We start from the raw sequence: 21,754 nt of genomic DNA, 5'->3' as shown, positions 1-21,754 counted from the left end.
ATGGGAAATATTATGTCATATGTTGTGTGTGATGCGTATCACGTGTGTTATATGCAGTGTTGTGTTTTATTGGAAGTGTTGGGTTTATTCTCTATGTGACGTCTCGTTCATCGTGTCCCCCAGTGATGTCCATGTGTTCGCCATCCAGTGGTTAGAGAGTTCTATCGCATGTCTTCACTTCCTTGAAGACTGAATGTGTACAGGTATACACTTTTCAACGACAATATATTTTCAAGTAACACATTAAAAACTTCAATTAAATTTGTATCCATATAAATTAGATTATTTCTAAAAATCCAAATAAAAATAAAGTGTCTGATTATTTTTAATTCCCATTAGAAAAGTATATTCTTTTTGACACAAATAACCATTGAACCGACTTCGAAATACCGTGTTCTGCCTTGACGAAGATAACCAAGGTTGTAATGCCATGCCATTTTAATATATTTTTATATATTTTTTATTATGATCACATTTACTATTGCCATTATGTAAAGCAAGGGATTATTTTTTGTGCACAATAAGTATATCTGGGTTCAAGTCCCTTTTGAAGTAAAGTTGCTAGCTAGATATCCACTAACGCAATAGGACATGTAGAGTGTAACAGAAAAACAAAATGAAACCAAATATTTATTCATATAACAAAAATAGACATAAAACCATGTGAAAAAAGTGTAGCATAGCCAACAACAAGATCACGGTAACAACGAACAACGACACTGTCACATGGTGAGGCAGTCTTAAAAAAAGAGACATATTCATATAGGTTCCCGTGCAACGTGGCGGCCGTCCAATTTCCAGTGTCTGAAGTGATTATTATTTACGTACGCTAATCTTGGCTTGAAAACGCTTTGGGTGGCACAAACGGACCACCATTACGTGAATTCAGTAACAGTCACATAATCGTAAGACCACTCCGTGTGATAGGGTTTTATGTTAAAGGATAGGGGTTACAATAGTCGTAGAGCTGAGATCGCTTTCTGAAACGCGACCCAGGATCTCGGTCCACAAAAATTAATGATCTTAGCGATAGGACAATCGCTTCTTTAATTCATTAATGTAAACTTACGACAGTCAAAGCGCTTAAGTCGCTTTGTGGAAGAGGGCCAGGGGCGTCGTTACACAAACCCAGCATAGTGGTAGGCTTGTCTTTACGCGATCTCTGTACAAGGACATGCTGCAGCGGAACACAGGTAACAATGAGACATAGGGAAGGGAGGGTATTTGGGGAAGGATGTGTTGTGCTGGTCCACTCGTATAACGATGCATTGTTGGCGAGGAATTCAACTTAATTAACGTAAAGACAAAATTGAGACGTTATGCCTTCGCCAGCGTAAATATCATGTGTGGACCGTTGTACGAATCCTTGAGCTGCCTATGGGCGTATGGAAAAAGGAGATGGGTAGATCTATTTGTTTATGAAAATGGGCACTTGGCGGGTGTGTGAGGCTCTATTGGGTATAAGGGGCGGTCGGGTAGCCTAGTGGTTAAAGCGTTCGCTCGTCACGCCGAAGACCCGGGTTCGATTCCCGACATGGGTACAATGTGTGAAGCCCATTTCTGGTGTCCCCCGCCGTGATATTGCTGGAATATTGCTAAAAGCGGCGTAAAACCATACTCACTCACTCACTCACTATTGGATATAAATATAAAAAGAACGTCAACAATCGATTCGAAATAGGAAAGGAAGCCCCAATCACGTGTATAGGCATTGTACAAAGGTAGGTCTTTTGGGAGTAGGGCACTAGAGGACGGACAGACTGACGGAACATACATTTAGAGCTGACAGGGGACTGAATGCTGCCTCAGTATGGCGATCATTCCCGAAACATTTTCACAGACCGACAACAGGCTTAAATAGTTCAAACGTCAAAAAGACGTAATCTTACTCTACAAACAAAGAAGTATACAAACATATACAAATATATTCAAAGATACACAAATATATACAAACTTATGCAAACAATTACAAACTACAAAACAAACCCACAGAAACTACAATCGAAAACTACGACATAAACTGCCAGGCAAAGGAAAGTATACACCCACGTTTGATGATAGTGAAAATGAACCTAACAAGAAATGGTGATTCGACGGTGATGGGTTTGGACCTAAAGTTTGCAGTGTTTCGGTGACTGCTTCAAATCCTGTTTCCAAGTGCATACTTGCTGTTGCCGGGCAGTTAAGGTACACAACCACGGACCTACAACATGTTATCACTATCTCATTTTGCCAATCACTTTACCATTCGGCTTCCGTGTAATATGGAATGGTGGGCCTTGAAAACCAGCAGTACTTCGTCAGCTGTTAACATTTATTATATTTTGATTTAATGTAGACATTCTTTAATTTTTTTTGATATAAAGTCCAAACGATCTGAAGCGGTGGATGTAGCAAGACGATGTCACTGCACAGGAGGGGGCAAGTCACACATCCGGGTATTTTATACCCAGGACTGGGGAGTGTGGGAGTTAGAATTAAGGCGGGAACAACGGGTGTATGTCTTGTATTTTTGAGATCGGTAAAAGAATAACATTTTCAACTCGCGCCTGAAGTAGGCCCCGGTGATGCTGTACAGGAAGAAATTTATACAATAATTAATATAGAAAATCGAACGTGTAATCCACAGTGTTCCTTGGAAATGTTCAAAGTCACGGAAATCGTCGAATTTAGCTAAATGTACAAATTTGGAGGTGAGAAACAGCTTACACCATGTGGAGAAGTAGGGCACATTGAACACGATGAAACACAATGACACAGCTAGGAGTATCAAGGTGAACTCGAGGCGTATGATACTCTCCTCTGTGATGATCTTACACGCCATCTGCCTCTTGTTTCTCAGTACCAGCTTCCTCACGATGAGCAGATTGAGAACTGTGATGATGCAGAAGGGCACAAGCGTTATCATGACGGCAAAGATACTATCAAGGATGAAGGACAGGTGTCTGTAGTCTGGGTTCGTGGTACACATCCGACCCCATTTCTCCACATCGTTCACGATACTCAGTATTGGCTTAAAGATGTTGAGGACAAGCGACGCTATGACAAGTCCCCCTACGATGCGCCTGGTGCTGGATAACGTGCAAACGTCCCGTCGACGTAACGGATGACACACGCCGATGTAGCGTTCCACCGTGAAGGCCACGACTAGCCAGGCCGATAGAAACCTGGAGGCGTAGTGGAAATACATAATCATCTGACAAATTCCATTCACGTGCATAAACGTCACCCGCTTGTACGGGTGCAGGACGGGAATTCCCCTAATCAGCCATTCGATCATGACGTAGAACAACAACGCCGTTAAATCTGACGTTGACAAGGCGGCGAGGTAGGTGCTAGCGGAGAGGGTCCGCATTTTCTTCGATAAGAAGACGTTGAGTGACAGGGAGTTGCCGATGATGCCCACGATCATGATGAGAGGTGTGAAGTAGGCGTAAAACTGGCGTCCCATGGTCAAGATGGCGGGTTTGCTGGGGTCTTGGTGGTCCAGCCAATCGATGACGTCGTTGTATGTGCAGTTGGAGGAGTTAACCATCTCCATATTCGGGCTCTCGGCCCAAATCTTCACCATGGCTATGATGTCCGTGTTGGTCAAGCATCTTATACTGGTGTTTCCCTAGAAATATATGGATGAAATGAGATTAGTTTGAAGAATATGTCAGGACCCATAAACAGCATTAACGTAAAACAAGGCTTGATCAGAAATGGTGATCTGAAATATTTTCTCAAATGTTACGTCTCTCCCCTTTTCATATATTTAACTCGACCTTCCCATCGGGTCGTATGTTCAGGGTAGTTTCGGGGCGGTCGGGTAGCCTGGTGGTTAAAGCGTTCGCTCGTCACGCCGAAGACCCGGGTTCGATTCCCGACATGGGTACAATGTGTGAAGCCCATTTCTGGTGTCCCCCGCCGTGATATTGCTGGAATATTACTAAAAGCGGCGTAAAACCAAACTCACTCACTCACTCACTCAGGGTAGCTTCGGCCCTGCATCACACTGTACCAGTGTCAGCCCACATTACAGCTATGTAAGTTTGTAAAGAGCGTGGTCTATTACATGCCACCATTATATCCGGAAACAGGGAGGCGTGGATGGTCGGTCATGGTATACGCCTCTCATATTGATAATGATATCATAGCATCGTTTTTGTTTCTCGATATGTAGGATTCTGATCTATGGCAGATTCCCCAAATAGGCATATATTATCGCACCTGTGGTGTGGTCTTGCTATATCTATCGGTGGAGTGGTCATGCTATATCTACCTGTGATGCGGTTATGCTATATCTACCTGTTGACGTGGTCATGCTATATCTACCTGTAAGGTGGTCATGCTATATCTACCTGTTGACGTGGTCATGCTATTTCTACCTGTAAGGTGGTCATGCTATATCTACCTGTGATGTGGTCATGCTATATCTACCTGTTGACGTGGTCATGCTATATCTACCTGTGGAGTGGTCATGCTATATCTACCTGTGATGCGGTCATGCTATATCTACCTGTGATGCGGTCATGCTATATCTACCTGTGGAGTGGTCTTGCTATATCTACCTGTGATGCGGTCATGCTATATCTACCTGTGGAGGGGTCTTGCTATATCTATCGGTGGAGTGGTCATGCTATATCTACCTGTAAGGTGGTCATGCTATGTCTACCTGTTGACGTGGTCATGCTATATCTACCTGTGGAGTGGTCATGCTATTACTACCTGTAAGAGTGGTCGTGCTATATCTACCTGTTGACGTGGTCATGCTATATCTACCTGTGGAGTGGTCATGCTATCACTACCTGTAACAGTGGTCATGCTATATCTACCTGTGGCGTGGTGCTGCTGGTGAGGCCTGGGAGGGCGGCCTGGATACCGAGGTCATCTGCCAACTCTTCCTCCATGATGAAGTACGAGACAACTGATTCCCGCTGGTTTACATACCTGCAACCCAAAGAAGCACAACTGTCAGTGATTTACTCTGAAGTGAAGCAGTCATTTTGAATTAGGTGTTAACCTGATCGTAGCATCGGTGTGACATTTGTAGGTGAGACAAAGAACGTACAGTCGATGCTGGACTCAGCTGGAAGCCAGAAACTGAAATGGTGCAACAGAGAACCGTTTAGACTTGGCTTCGTCTCTATATTCCACAAGTTGTCGCAGCGCACATTGAACTGGGAACCAGCGACAGAAGCAACCGTCGGAACGTCGCATATGTGATTTAAGGAAAAAGAGTAATCGTCCATTTTGCACCTGCCATGCAGTATAACCAAACTATTTCTTGATGTTCAAAATATTTCAAAACGCAATACCAGCTTGTCAACCAAACCAAATCAATAAAACATACCAACCGATATCCGTCGCCGATTATGAAAAGCCAATTCATATTACATGTTGACATTGACGCAATGCTAGGCATCATAACAGAAATCAGATACAGCATTAAAACGAACAGCACGACATTGCAGGGTCAATCTAAGGCTTTACCGGCCTTGCGTAATCTAGAGAACATCGACTCCAGTGGCGCTCCATCAATCATTAGTCCTGATGACACGACTGATCAAATGATTATCTAATCAACAATGACTTTAGCGCCTATTAACGTTCACTATAATACTCTGTCCACAATTACTTTTTGCATTTAGCAGAAATAATCTCATAGAATCATGTCTCACGTAACGTAAATCCCCATTATAGACCATGGGGCAGGATAATGCCCCTGATGCCCCCCTCCTCCTCCCTCCTCCGTATCCGTATAGCGGATTATTGTTGTTTTCCTCTGTCAGCCCCAAGGCTTGTTGGCGTTGGGAGAGTGAAGGCCGTGCTTCGTAAGCCATGCCTCAAAGCCAACGCATCTCTGTCCTGCATGATTACAAAATATGCTATTATTTAAAAAAATAATAATGGTCTCACTTTAGAACTTAACTTTTGTAGAATTAAATCATACCATGAGAACAAAAAAAAATCAATGTCCTTGCTTTGCTTTCTTTCGGACGTGTACACGCAAGGCCACAAATGATGACCAGTGACGATTACCTAACTCCAACGAATAAGAGGTGAGGTGAGGTGAGGTGAGGTGAGGTGAGGTGAAATGGGGTTTAACATCGCGTCCAAGATTATTGCACTCATTATAGCGATGTGTGTGTGTGTGTGTGTGTGTGTGTGTGTGTGTGTGTGTGTGTGGCTGCTTGTACTAGTCCGGACTGATGCCGATTTATAATGCTAGCACACTGAGATATCATGCCTCAGTTTAACATAAATACCCCACTCAGACACAGTATACTGACGCCGAGCCGACCAGTCCTTGTTTTAGCCCTTCAATGCCGAGCGCCAGACAGGGTACAACAAGTACCATCTTTTAACGCCTTTTGTTATGACGCGGCCGGGGATCGAACCCCGGACCTTCCGCTCTCCGGGCGGACGCTCTACCACTAGACCCAACGAATAAGAACCGTCGCAGAGCAAATACAGCAGGAATCTGGTTAATATGGAAGATACCATTGCAGGTGCAATATTCCTGATTAACGCTTTCCAGATTTAGTTTTTTCTCTGTGATGATACAATGAGGTTCCTTACAGTGGTACCGCCTCCGTGGTCTAGTGGTAGAGCGTCCGCCCGGGCCCGATCCCCGGCCTCGTCATTCCAAAAGACGTTAAAATATGGTACTTCTTGTTACCATGTCTAAAACAAGGACTGGTCGGCTGGGAGTCAGTATACTGTGTCTGAGTGGGGTATTCATGTTAAACTGCGGTATGGTATGTCAGTGTGCTGGCACTATTAATCGACAACAGTCCGGACTAGTACGAGCAGCCACACATACACGTGCATGCACGTTGCTACATAAGTGCAGTAAACCCCATTTCACCTCACCTCACCTCACCTCCTTACAGTGGTTGTACGAAAAGCGATGTTTCCGGTCAAATGGGGCTCATTGTATACACAAAGCGATCGAAGCATGTGCCAAAACCTAATAAGATACAAATGAAGCCACAGTCGACATGTGACCAGCACTATGTATAGGTGTTCCTGCCGTTATAGGGGATGTGTACACACAAAAGTCACTTTCTTCCTTATTTGAAACAAAACGCAATTTTAGAATTAGTTTATATAAATGTCTTCATCATTATTTATTCACGAAATATAGGCCATTGGGTCATTACATGTTGCAACGGTGCTATGAACCGCTTTAATGCAAAAAAATAATTAATTACTTGTGATATGAAACTACTTGGTAAATGCTTTACATGTTGAAAAAGTACAAGAAAAATGATTCATTTTCGTGTGAACTTGCCCTGAAAGAGCACCACGTTGAACCCGGCAAATGTTCACGTCTCAATGATGGCTGTGCACAAAGGGCTGTCTATAATACGTCTTCATGGAATGTGACTTAACCCCTCTGATCAATAACCGCGAGCGACATATGTGCATACTAAACTCCACTTCAAACAACCACCGCTTTTAACATATAATATGCTGTTATTACGCGTCACCCTGGGCGAACTGTAAAAATACGCCCGCGAACAAACTGGCGACATGGCGTGGTGACAAGGCACAGAATACGTAAACGTTGTTTAAGGAAACATGCATTATTGATAAGCAGAGATGTCTGGATGTAATGAGGATATGATTCAACCGTTATGTGATTACCTTCCTTTACACGCTACTGTAGTTTCAGCGCTACATGAACACGAATACAACTGAGGTAATTTAAGTGAGTGAGTAAGTGAGTATGGTTTTTACGCCGCTTTTAGCAATATTCCAGCAATATCACGGCGGGGGACACCAGAAATGGGCTTCACACATTGTACCCATGTCGGGAATCGAACCCGGGTCTTCGGCGTGACGAGCGAACGCTTTAACCACTAGGCTAGCCGACCGCCCCGAGGCAATTTAAGTTGCATACACACATACAGATATTATTTTCGGCAACAGATGCCTGACCTCTACTATTATACTACCAGGCATTCTCTCACAATGACACCAGCATAAATCCATTTTTTCTAATCCGGGTTTTCCCTTCACTGGTAATTTCAGGATATTAAAGCTACTGAATGTAAGCTACGAAGTATACAAGTTGAAACTACGAAGTATACTTATAGAATCAGAGTGACAGTGCCCCCTGTAACTAATCACCAGCTATAAATACGAGGTATACTTATAGAATCAGGGTGACAGTGCCCACTGTAACTTATCACCAGCTGTAACTACGAGCTATACTCTGTTTGTCAAAAATGAAAGTATTTGCCATCTGAAGTTTACTGAGAAAACGGTATGTGAAATGCTGGACTTCCTCGTACATGACATCTGTACATAACATTTAGGACTAAGACGTAGGAAGCCCCACGGGCACCAATACTGCTCCCCGTCTTGCTGATCTGTTGCTTTTGGCATAGGAATCGGAATTTATGCGAGGATTGGCAAAATCACGACAATGTAATTTGGCCAAGAAGTGTAACTTAAGCTTCTAGTATAGGCATGATCTGACATTGTTCAATAACCATCAAATAGCCAATCCCCTTCCATCGATTCACCCACCTGAACTAGAAATAAAGGAGACCAGTGAGACAGCTTCATCTGTTTCATATTAAAGATCTATGCATAAGGATTCAGATTGACACAACAAGAGTGACTTCAATTTTCCAATCGTCAACTTTCTCTTAGTGTCGAGTAATATTCCTGCAGCTCCAGCTTTGGTGTCTACATTTCACAACTCAGAAGATGTTTGACCAAGGTTACAACATTCAAGGCCCCAGTAAAGCTTTCAAAAGTTTTATGGCAGACATGAGGAGGCCATTCCCTATTTTTCAGATGAACAATTGACTTGCCTTTGCATGTGTTTGTGATGGTGCCACAGGTGGGGCAGGATGCCCTCACTTTTTCGCGAACACCTAGTATCATCACTATTTGATAGTGGTTTTTACAAACTTGCTCATGATATCGTCGGAATCGTACAATCAAATCAGACGCACCCAGTTATGCAGCAGATATAACACATATGAACCTAACAATGTAGAAAACAGGTTTATCTTTGTCTTACTAACTTAAATGTATTATTGCATCTCTTGGTGACTGTATCATGTGAATTATACGCTCGCCACAAACAAACCATGCCATTAGAACGACTTATCCACTTTGATATATACAGTCAGAATTGGTTTGCTTGAGAGCAAGGACAGCCAGAGAGAATCCAAAGGTCAGCCTGAGAGAATCCTAAGGACAGCCTCAGAGAATCCTAAGGACAGCCTGAGAGCATCCTAAGGTCAGCCTGAGAGAATTCTAGGGTCAGCCTGAGATAATCCTAAGGTCAGCCTCAGAGAATCCTAAGGTCAGCCTGAGAGCATCCTAAGGTCAGCCTGAGAGTATTCTAAGGTCAGCCTCAGAGAATTCTAAGGTCAGCCTGAGAGTGTCCTGAGATCAGCCGATTCAGAATATTGCTTGGTGCGGCGTTAAACAACAACCCAAACCAACACAACACCTCTTTCATCCAATATCGTATCATGTGACTTTAATTACATCGAAATAAAAGCCTGGATCGCAGGGTCGGTAAACACGGACCATGTAACGCTGACGCTGGACTAAGTAGTGTCATAAAGTCCCCAGACAGATGCAGGTCCATTAGTGCCATAGAGATGGGACGGACTACAATGCACGGCAGCTACAAAGAAGCTGATGCTGGGGCTAATAAACGTTGTCACAAGAGACTGGAGGCATCGACTGATAATGCGATCCTCCCTATGTGCTTTTGGTGGTACAATATACGTCAGTGAAAATACGTCAATCCAAGGTCAGGGTCGTGATTATGGAACAGAAGAAGTGCAATTATATAGCTGTCATATCTTCGTAGAACGTCTTGCTGGTGTGTACCTTTTCCGACATTATCCATATGTACACAGACATCATCTTCTTACTTATGGTATTGTGATTGTGGGGAAGCGCTTTGCAGTTGTTAGGGTCTTTAAATTTGGGGAATACAGTAAACTACGGTTATAACGAACACGCTTATAACGAACTGACGGATATAACGAACTTACTGTTTTGGTCCCGACTATTTGCTGTAGTTATGTTGTATATATGCTTATAACGAACTACGGTTATAACGAACTAAAATTAGTGGTCCCTTTGAGTTCGTTATAACCGTAGTTTACTGTAGTTGGGTCACATGGGGTGAGGATGAACGTCGCGTTCAAGATTATTGCACTTATGTAACATGTACGTATATATACATATATATATGTGTGTGTGTGTGTGTGTGTGTGTGTGTGTGTGTGTGTGTGTGCGTGTGTGTGCGTGTACGCGCGTGTGTGTGCGTGCGTGTCTGCCTGCCTGCCTGCCTGTACTAGTCCGGACTAATGTCGGTTTTGTACTGCTAGCCCACTAAGATACCATGCCGCAGTTTAACATGGATACCCCAATTAAACACATTATACTGACTCCGTGCCGACCAGTCCTTGTTTTGTAGGGCTGTAGGTGCGGTGATTTAACTGTACAGCCCAGACTTAGCCCCCAGTGACTATTTCCTGTTCCGGCAAATGAAATCTGCCCTACGTGGAAGACACTTCCAGGATGACAGGACATAAAGGCTGCCACAGAGGCGTGGTTAGAGGATCAATCTGAGGATTTCTATAAAAGTGGTATTAAAAGCTTGAAGGACAAATGGAATAAGTGTATTGAGGTGAATGAAGATTATAGTGAAAAATAAAAGCGCAAAAGATATTCTGCGACTTGCAAAACTTATTGAACGCCCCTCGTACCCTCATGACTTCTGTGACGTAGCTCCTACCCTCAATCGCTAGTTTGCCTGGGCGATATGTTATATATACCAGATTGCCTCAACTGTTTTCCTCTTCCAGTTACTACGCACTAAAAATTCTAAAACGATAAAATCTGAAACTGTTGCTATGCAATCCTGGATTGAATTTGCCAACGACATCAGTCAAACAAAAATCTATTCCGATTCCGACAAAAATAACCAACAACTAAACTCACTGTATATTGTTCCAGACATTGATACGGGGCACGTCGAGATGCACATGCACACCTTAAGACTTGGGTGCAATCACCTTCATGCGCAATGTTCGACACACAATAATGTTTCTACACGTGGACACTGCTATATGAGGACACACTCTAATTTGTGTTTGTTTGTCCAAAATATACAGCATTGCCAACATACAGAAGGTTTTGATGGACAGGATAAAACACGCCTCCGAGGTTTTGGTTGAAAATATTAAACCGCGAGCGAGGGAAAAGCCCGAGCTCAAGGTTTTACATTTTCAACCAAAACCGAGGAGGCGTGTTTTGTCCAACTTATGAACCGTCTAAATCCAAGAAATGCCCGAAAAAATAAGAAAACATCGACATATCTTATAGTGAAACAATACAGTGTATCGCGGTATAAAAGGATTTCGCTCAAAGCGTACGCGAGATGAAACACGTGCAGCATGGACTAGCTGGAGTCATGACATGATACATTTAACAAAACTGCTCATCACCTGCCTCGGTTGCTCAGTGGGAAAACAGTGGGTTACAAAACTTCACACGATATGTGATGTTGCAGGTTCCATTCACGTCATGAGATTTCCATGTAAAAAAGGGGCAAGTTTATATACGTTAATTGTAAAACCTATGTGTTATAACTGAAATGTAAAACCTCAAAGCAGATTTAGAAGTGACCTGTTTCAAAACCTAGTCTAGGAAGATGAGCTGCTTACTAGGTTTACCCGAGGTGGTGAGACACCTAATGCAATATAGGGTAATACGGGGATAGGTAAATTGTTTGATGGGCATTACTTAGAAGTTGACGGATGACAAAGTAGACACAATTTATGGATAACAACGTCTTTAATACTGTAAAGGCGACGTTTTGGTATAGATCCTTATACCGTTGTCAAGCAAGACTTAAAGAGGAAGATTGTACAGAATATATAAAGTAGGTGGAGGATTAAAGTATTAAAGAAGTTGTTATCAATAAAGTGTGTCTACTTCGGTGAGAGGTATATAAATACACCAAAATCTATACAAGCCTAAATCTACTGTACTTCTATAGACCTGGGCATTAAGTAATGCGTGATACGTCAAAAACTTTAAAGCAATGTATTTATACATAAACTTTAAAGTTTATAACTTTAAAGTTTTTGACATATCACGCATTACTTAATGCCCAGGTCTATGGAAGTACAGTAGATTTAGGCGTATTTTGGTGTATTTATATTTGCACCAAAAGGTCAATATATCATTACAATGTTATTAAATCACCTCTTAGCTAACTTCAATATGCTTAACTTATTGTATATGCTGAAACATATTCGAGTTACTGCAGCGGCGTTAACACTTGCGTGTAAAGTAATATCCAGTCTGGCCTGTTTATCGCATACATCTTTTGGTAACAAATGTCAGCAATTACCTGTGTAAATGGAAGACCAGTTGCCACAGAATTGATAATAATAGAATTTCAATATGGTTCTCATGGAAACGGAACTAAACAACAGTCCGAGATAATCAGTCTCCGACAACCTGCAACATTTCACTTCTCTAACAGCCCGCTCCGATGTCCGATCCGCTCTCAGCCATGTGCGCCACGTTATCCATGTTGTGTTGAAAACACGTTAACAGTAAAATGTACTTTCCGATCCAATTTTAATTATAATTGTTGTGTATCCTTATCATATTTCAAATTTAAATATTTCAAACTTTATTGTCGTATATTATAACAAAACATGCTTCAACCATGTATTACTTAAAGCATGTAATTGGCACGTCAATTTACGTAATGCATCGTTTGCTTGTAATGGTCGCATGGCTACACACAATTTGGAATACTTTATGCATAAAGGAATTCTCTTAGGCTGTCCTTAGGATCCTCTCAGGCTGACCTTAGGATTCTCTCAGGCTGACCTTAGGATACACTCAGGCTGACCTCAGGCTACTCTCAGGCTGACCTTAGGATTCTCTCAGGCTGACCTTAGGATACTCTCAGGCTGACCTTAGGATTCTCTCAAGCTGACCTTAAGATTCTCTCAGGCTGACCTTAGGATACTCTCAGGCTGACCTTAGGATTCTCTCAAGCTGACCTTAAGATTCTCTCAAGCTGACCTTAGGATAATCTCAGGCTGACCTCAGGCTACTCTTAGTCTCAGGCTGTCCTTGCTCTCAAGCAAACCAATTCTGACTGTCTTTATTGAAGTGGATAAGTCGCTCTAATGGCATGGTTTGTTTGTGGCGAGCGTATATTTCACATGATACAGTCACCAAGAGATGTTATAATACATTTAAGTTAGTAAGACAAAGATGAACCTGTTTTCTACATTGTTAGGTTCATATGTGTTATATCAGCTGTATAACTGGATGCGTCACTCATGACAGGATTGTAAGATTCCGACGATATCAGAAGGTTTAAAAAATCACTATCAAATAGTGATGATACCAGGTGTTCGCGAAAAGGTGAGGCTATCTTGCCCTCACTCTGGCACTATCACAAACACATGCAAAGGCAAGTCAATTGTTCACCTGAAAAAAACCCAACAAAAACACGGGAACATATGGCACAAGTCAAAATAGGGATTCCAATTGGACATCAGTTTTGTCAATGATGTGTCAAATTTAGAAATGTCCATCTACCATAATAAATTTATTTGTGAAAGCTTTACTAAGGTCTTGATTGTTAACCTTGATCGAACCACTTCTGAGCAAGAGTCATATGGTCGTTTTGGTAGAAAGAGAACGTTCGATTGCACCTCAAAAGTTGTGAAATGTAAACACCAAAGGCTGGAGCTGCTGGAATACTGCTGGATATAAAGTGAGTGAGTGAGTTGGGTTTTACGCCGCTTTTAACAGTATTCCAGTTAAATCGCGGCGTGTCAGCTTAATGTGGGAGGAAAGCTCGAAGTGATGCAGGTCTCAGACGTTTACCACTTCGGTGAAACCCACGAGCACGGGTATGGTGCTGACAAACCTAGAATCACAATCGGGGCGAACCGGGATTCGAACCCACAATCATAGGTTTCTGGCGTGCCCAAGGGACGCAACTCTGCACAGCGAATCGCGGCGCCTTAGACGACTGGGCCACCCGTGCCCCCTACTGGATATAAAGGGAAAGTTGACTATTGGAAAGCGGAAGTCATCCCTCTTACCATACGTCTTGAGGAGAGACTTTGAATGTTTATGCATACACCTAAATATAAAACAGACAAGACGATCTCACGTGTCTACTCTATGTCTAGTTCAGGTAGGTTAAATTAGTGGAAGGGAAATTGCTGCTTGGTGGTTATTGAACGATCCAAGATCATCAATGCACCCGACGGAATCCGGGAAAAGCATGCTTATTAGCAAGCATTGACCACAGACCAAACACTGATTGCAGGATTCCTCATAACGGTGGGTGAGTTTGTTTTTTAGCCGCTTTTAGCAATATTCCAGAACATCAGAAATGGGCTTCTGAAACCAGAAATGGGCTTAACACATTGTACCCATGTCGGGAATCGAACCCGGGTCTTCGGCGTGACGAGCGAACGCTTTAACCACTAGGCTGCCCCGCCGCCCCCCATAATGGACAAATGCGAGTTATGATACTATGATAACCCACCCATTCGTCGGAGCAGCCAAGCCTAGAGTACTCAGTTCACTGTAATAACATGGACTATATATTATGACACAAGTCAATCTTTATTGACTCAAACCGTAGCCTGGCTTCTGGTCTTTACAAAGTTATAATTGTGAGTGAGTTTAACGCAGCACTAAGCAATATTAAAGCTATATAACGGTGGTCTGTAAATAATCGAGTCTGGACCAGACAATCAAGTGATTGACATCATTACCATCGATCAACGCCATTCGGATCGATGGCATGCATCAACCAAGTCAGCGAGCCTAGCCACCCTATCCCGTTAGTTGCCTCTTACGACAAGCATAATCGCCTTTTACGGCAAGCATGGGTTGCTGAAGAAATATTCTACCCCGGATCTTCACAGGTCTATAGTTATAATAATGGTAAGCATGTTTCTCTGCCTTTATAATAAAGTAACCCCTTGCAAAAATAAAGAACTACAAAACTAATAAAGTTGAGAAACATAACTGTAACAATTCTGATGACACATGTTTATTTATATCAAATATATTATTACAACTTATCTCTGACAAGAATGCTTCGTAACAAAAACTAATGAAGTTTCGAAGAATACTGTGTATATACAAGGCATAAGTTGTATATATTTAAACACTCATATAACATATATATATAACTGGCTTAATGTTGTTTTTGCTTCTGACGACATGACGTTGCACGGAACAACAAAGTCAACAATACGAACACCACTGACACTACCTGCAAGGTCTGGATATTGTTGGGCTCCTCTACATCATATTAATGCATTAATATTTCATATAGCATTTGTTTGAAGATAGGTAAAAACTAAACCCAAACTCGCAGTGTACAGCAACCTACGTTCATACCTAACCGGCGGATAAAACGTATTTTTGGTCCCGGTCATTTGCTGTATATATGCTTATAACGGACTGGTTATAACAAACTTAAATTAGTGGTCCCTTTGCGTACGTTACAGCCGTTGTTTACTGTACAATGGAACAAGTTTATGTTTAACAAAAACTGAATTTCGATTAAGGAACACATCAATTAATTGCACGAGCCTCAACAGAAATGTATACCGTAATAGCTATTGTGCATAATCTTAACAAAATATTCATGAAAAGGTTTGTTATTGATATTGCTGTTTTAATTGTTTCATATACTATCTACGACGTCACGCTTAAGATGATGAAGACTGTCACATATCCAAACGATCTACACAGGTAATAAATACATGTTATTTACACGAGCGATATACACGTGATGAAATGAAATTTTTAAATATTTTGTAATTGCTTCTAAAGGTTTGTAAGACACCCTACCTGTCCTGAAGATCAGTTGGTTCCGACCGGCACTGCTCCGAAACTGGTATGCTTCCGCCAACCGACAACGGAAGGACAGCAGTGATAGACGCCAGGTGTGACAATCGATCAATACAAGCGCCAGGACGCAGAATCCCCCCTGACACATCAGCTTAAGCTGATCTCACTGGATTGGACAGCAACAACTCCAGTAAAGACATGCTCGAAATACCACATGTGTAACTGCACCGTCAGATGATATTTAGTTCGGGGTCGCTCAAGGATAGCATCCCCTGAGATATGTATATTATATAGCACACGGGGAGCGTCGTTTGTTTGAAGTCGGTAGTTGGGCTGATGGTCAGACTCCCAGAACTTACAGGGGGTACAGGTGGCCCAGTCGTCTAAGGCGCCGCAATTCGCTGTGCAGATTTGTGTCCCTTGGGCACGCCAGAAACCTATGATTGTGGGTTCGAATCCCGGTTCGCCCCGATTATGTTTCCAGGTTTGTCAGCACATACACGTCGTCCTCGTGGGTTTCACCGAAGTGGTAAACGTCTAAGACCTGCATCACTTCGGGCTTTCCTCCCACATTAAGCTGACACGCCGTGATAAAACTGGAATCCTGTTAAAAGCGGCGTACGTTAAACCCAACTCAACTCATCTCAGAACTTACACATCAATTGGTGCTCACTATGTAGAATGGTGTACTACTATAGCTAAATTGAAATATCGTGACAGAAAATGTTTTTGCGTGAAATCAATTAAATGATAGTTCTAACTTTAAAACATGAATAAACCGAACGTGATTGTATTGTTTCCTTTGTGACGAAGATTCCCATGAAATAATTTAGTACCCCTGGAGCTACACACGTTCCACATCCTTGGTTGGTTGGTTCCAAATCCAAACTCACGACTGAGTGTTACCATAATCTATGCACTTCATTGTTCGTGCCCCCTTGGAACACAATGGTATTCTTTTGAGAATGAGTGCCAATCGACAGCCCCGATGTTGGTATAGATTCCGGAGTGTGAGTGGACCTTGATGTTTTAATTAGGAGATATATATTATATGTTTGCAGATATGCGGGTTTTAATGTTACATGTGTGTACCACCTCGCTTCGTATGTGAGTATGTGAGACCCTTGAACTTATGTCTATTGTGTACATCATATCTCTATTGTGCACGGTATCAAAATGGACTAGCACTATAGAATTATGAAATCGACATTTGTCCGGACTAGTACAAGCAAGCACGCAGGCAGGCAGGCAGGCGGGCACGCACGCACGCACGCACGCACGCACGTATATATGTACAATAATCTTGAACGCGACGTTAAACACCATCTCACCTTACCTCACCTAATTACGATACATTTAATTCGTTACATATGGCTTTCGGCATGGTACAGGGCAGTATACTTTGTTAATAATGTACATGAGACTTTTGTTATCAAGGGCAGTTTACTTCGCTGAAACATTTTGGTATCGTTCTGAACGCTTGTCAATTCAACAATTTAGCTTTCGGTCAAAACATTTTACTGCATTCAGATTAAATTTACAACTATAGATATCAGTACCTACAGAATTTATTTACTACTTGTACAGTTTACTGCCAACATATTAAATGTACTACTCCATACAACTGTGCATACATATTACGTTTACTACTCCAACCTACTGTGCATGCATATTAACATTACTACTCCATACAACTGTGCATACATATTGACATTACGACTCCATACAACTGTGCATACATATTAACATTACTACTCCATACAACTGTGCATACATATTAACATTACTACTCCATACAACTGTGCATACATATTAACATTACTACTCCAAACAACTGTGCATACATATTTACATTACTGCTCCATACAACTGTGCATACATATTAACATTACTACTCCAAACAACTGTGCATACATATTTACATTACTACTCCATACAACTGTGCATACATATTAACATTACTACTCCATACAACTGTGCATGCATATTAACATTACTACTCCATACAACTGTGCATACATATTAACATTACTACTCCATACAACAATGCATACATATTAACATTACTACTCTATACAACTGTGCATACATATTGACATTACGACTCCATACAACTGTGCATACATATTAACATTACTACTCCATACAACTGTGCATACATATTAACATTACTACTCCATACAACTGTGCATACATATTAACATTACTACTCCAAACAACTGTGCATACATATTTACATTACTACTCCATACAACTGTGCATACATATTAACATTACTACTCCAAACAACTGTGCATACATATTTACATTACTACTCCATACAACTGTGCATACATATTAACATTACTACTCCATACAACTGTGCATGCATATTAACATTACTACTCCATACAACTGTGCATACATATTAACATTACTACTCCATACAACAATGCATACATATTAACATTACTACTCTATACAACTGTGCATACATATTAACATTACTACTCCAAACAACTGTGCATACATATTAACATTACTACTCCATACAACTGTGCATGCATATTAACATTACTACTCCATACAACAATGCATACATATTAACATTACTACTCCATACAACTGTGCATACATATTAACATCACTACTCCAAACAACTGTGCATACATATTAACATTACTACTCCATACAACTGTGCATACATATTAACATTACTACGCCATACAACTGTGCATGCATATTAACATTACTACTCCATACAACTGTGCATACATATTAACATTACTACTCCATACAACAATACATACATATTAACATTACTACTCCATACAACTGTGCATACATATTAACATTACTACTCCAAACAACTGTGCATACATATTAACATTACTACTCCATACAACTGTGCATACATATTAACATTACTACTCCATACAACTGTGCATACATATTAACATTACTACTCCAAACAACTGTGCATACATATTAACAATACTACTCCATACAACTGTGCATACATATTAACATTACTACTCCATACAACTGTGCATACGTATTAACATTACTACTCCATACAACTGTGCATACGTATTAACATTACTACTCCATACAACTGTGCATACATATTAACATTACTACTCCATACAACTGTGCATACATATTAACATTACTACTCCATACAACTGTGCATACATATTAACATTACTACTCCAAACAACTGTGCATACATATTAACAATACTACTCCATACAACTGTGCATACATATTAACATTACTACTCCATACAACTGTGCATACGTATTAACATTACTACTCCATACAACTGTGCATACGTATTAACATTACTACTCCATACAACTGTGCATACATATTAACATTACTACTCCATACAACTGTGCATACATATTAGCATTACTACTCCATACAACTGTGCATGCATATTAACATTACTACTCCATACAACTGTGCATACATATTAACATTACTACTCCATACAACTGTGCATACGTAGCCTGATGAAAGTGTACAGCAATTTGATTCGCCGTTTGAGCTCGATTCCGTAGTTTCGGTTTCGGATCAATCGACCCTGAAGGCTTGTCGTTGACCTGGGGCGACCTGAAGGGTGTCGATCGTCAACATTTTGGATTTGTTGGTACCTGTTCCATTGTCTGCTAATCACAGACTGTGAAACACAGAACGTATTGGCCACACACTTCTGCTTGCATGCTTATAGCTCGTAGACGCTCTGTGCGTTGCAAACGACACATCGCTCGTTTATACACACAGAATGAATAAAATTAAGTAAATCTGTATGATAAACAGAATCAATAAGATTGACAGAAATAATAGTCCATAGTGATTAAACGACCTTCCTTGAAAGCGGCACATGCAAACTATAGGATTTGTATTTGGTGTTTTACTGAAATAAACGTTCTTGCATGGTATGTTTGTCGTCAACACTTATCTTTGCTCTAATACTTGGTATTAACATGTATATGTCATGATCCCCTACTTTGTTTAAAGAGTATACTAACATGAGATAAAGACATTCAGATGAAGTACGTTCCATTTATTTTGAATAATGGTGGTGGTTACAATTTAGATGTGGCGATCCACGTAAACTTCTTTTCTCTATTAAATAAAATGCGAACTATATGAATCACTATTCCGTACACTGTGAAATATATAGACCAATGTTGCGTAGTCGTCATTATGTCACAGTATGATAATGATAACGTCTGTGAGGCAGGCAAATTGTACACGTGCATCTCGAGAAATGTTTGTTCGTTGGGGGTGTCATTCTCTCTTTACTTCTGTTTTAATAACAAGTATGATCATTTACTGTACATACTGCCGGAAAAGGTCGTCTATGTTGTGATAACTCTACCCATGCCATCGCCATTAGTCTGTCTTACAGACCCTGATACATTTATATCAACTACAGCCCATGCAAGTCTATAATGTTTGGCAAGTCTAGATTACTGCAGTATCAGGCTGAAAATGAAGAGAATCACTGGGCTCCCTTTTTATTAGATTTTTATTAAGATAACTGAACAACTGGTTTTTTCTGTACGATATGTTTATTTCAGAGACTATATGTTAGTGTACATCGCCATCACAGCATGCTGAAACCATACATACAACACTCAGTCCCTTAATCAGTTCGATCTTGACAGGGACAGTGATATTATCGTATGACACGTCAAGACAGCTTTACATGTGTCATAGTTCAATGTATATGATAGCTACGCGATAAATCGCAAAGAAGAACAATAACGAACGGAGTGTGGTTAATTTCACGATGAAACATTGTTCTGTCATGACGTCATTTCTGGAGATTCGAATACTCGCTCGCAACTTGATGACGTTTTTTTTTAGAGGGAAGTGTCTGGTGAGTTGTTCCCCATAGATGTAGCTGCGCTAAGCAGATAAACGCAGTGGCCAAACGCATCCAATAGTGGACGAGATATGACGAGATATCAGGTGGAAAGATACAGATAATTGACGCGAGGATTGTGAGAATACGCGGGAAATACCAAACTTAAACCACATGTTCGTAAAAATGAACTTGTCCGACGCAACCCCGAGTGGTTTATTCTCCCGACAGTGTTTTATTGTACGATAAACAACTCCCATCCGTCGTTTATTTCTTAAGTAAGACGTTTCACAATGTAGTTACATGTATGTGTACTTGGTGTTTAAAAGGCATGTTCTAGGCATGTGCTAGCATCGCCATGGGGACGTACCACCGACAGTGTGGCAGTAGGATGGTATAAAAGGTTTTCCATGCATCCAGCACCAAACTCAACGCATGTGTGAATAATCATTCAATCCTGAAAGCAAGTAGCGTCTGCAAAACTTTCTAAGGACACCTGAACATATAGTGGTGCTGTTGTGTACAACCCCAAGATGGCGAAACTGGTATTTAATAATCTGAACTGACAACACCGCGGGCATTGTGTCATGCACTGATGTCCTTGGACTTCCCCTTATCTAATCAGGTGTCCACCCACGAGGAGCGGTCCAATGTATAAACATACGTTACGGGAACCGTGAGTCCAATGTATAAACATACTTTACGGGAACCGTGAGTCCAATGTATAAACATATTTTACGGGAACCGTGAGTCCAATGTATAAACATATGTTACTGGAACCGTGAGTCCAATGTACAAACATACGTTACGGGAACCGTAAGTCCAATGTATAAACATATGTTACGGAAACCGTGAGTCCAATGTATAAACATATGTAACGGGAACCGTGAGTCCAATGTACAAACATACGTTACGGGAACCGTGAGTCCAATGTATAAACATATGTTACGGGAACCGTGAGTCCAATGTATAGACATACGTTACGGGAACCGTGAGTCCAATGTA

The 21,754-nt window shown here is 41.2% G+C and overlaps 1 protein-coding gene across 2 annotated transcripts in view; it reads right to left on the bottom strand.

The window, feature by feature from the left end:
- Window positions 1–319: 319 nt before the first annotated feature.
- LOC124139746 (neurotensin receptor type 1-like) overlaps window positions 320–21,754 on the bottom strand; it is a 43,825-nt gene continuing 22,390 nt past the window's right edge. Inside the window, exons 1-3 of one of the 2 annotated variants that reach the window (XM_046507057.2) lie at window positions 15,892–16,059; window positions 4,818–4,932; window positions 320–3,616 (exon numbers count right to left, since the gene is read on the bottom strand). In XM_046507057.2, coding sequence (XP_046363013.2) covers window positions 2,444–3,616; window positions 4,818–4,892 — 1,248 coding nt within the window. In that variant the 5' untranslated portion in view covers window positions 4,893–4,932; window positions 15,892–16,059 and the 3' untranslated portion in view covers window positions 320–2,443. Of the gene's footprint in view, window positions 3,617–4,817; window positions 4,933–15,891; window positions 16,060–21,754 lie in introns of those variants that run through there. The other variant, XM_048400687.1, reaches the window with a different exon arrangement.

The sequence above is a fragment of the Haliotis rufescens genome, unplaced genomic scaffold (assembly GCF_023055435.1).
Source record: "Haliotis rufescens isolate VD_foot unplaced genomic scaffold, xgHalRufe1.0.p SCAF_1, whole genome shotgun sequence".
Classification (NCBI taxonomy): Eukaryota; Metazoa; Mollusca; class Gastropoda; order Lepetellida; family Haliotidae; genus Haliotis; species Haliotis rufescens.
The sequence above is the reverse complement of the archived record's forward strand: the minus strand, read 5'-3'. Positions and strand labels throughout refer to the sequence as shown.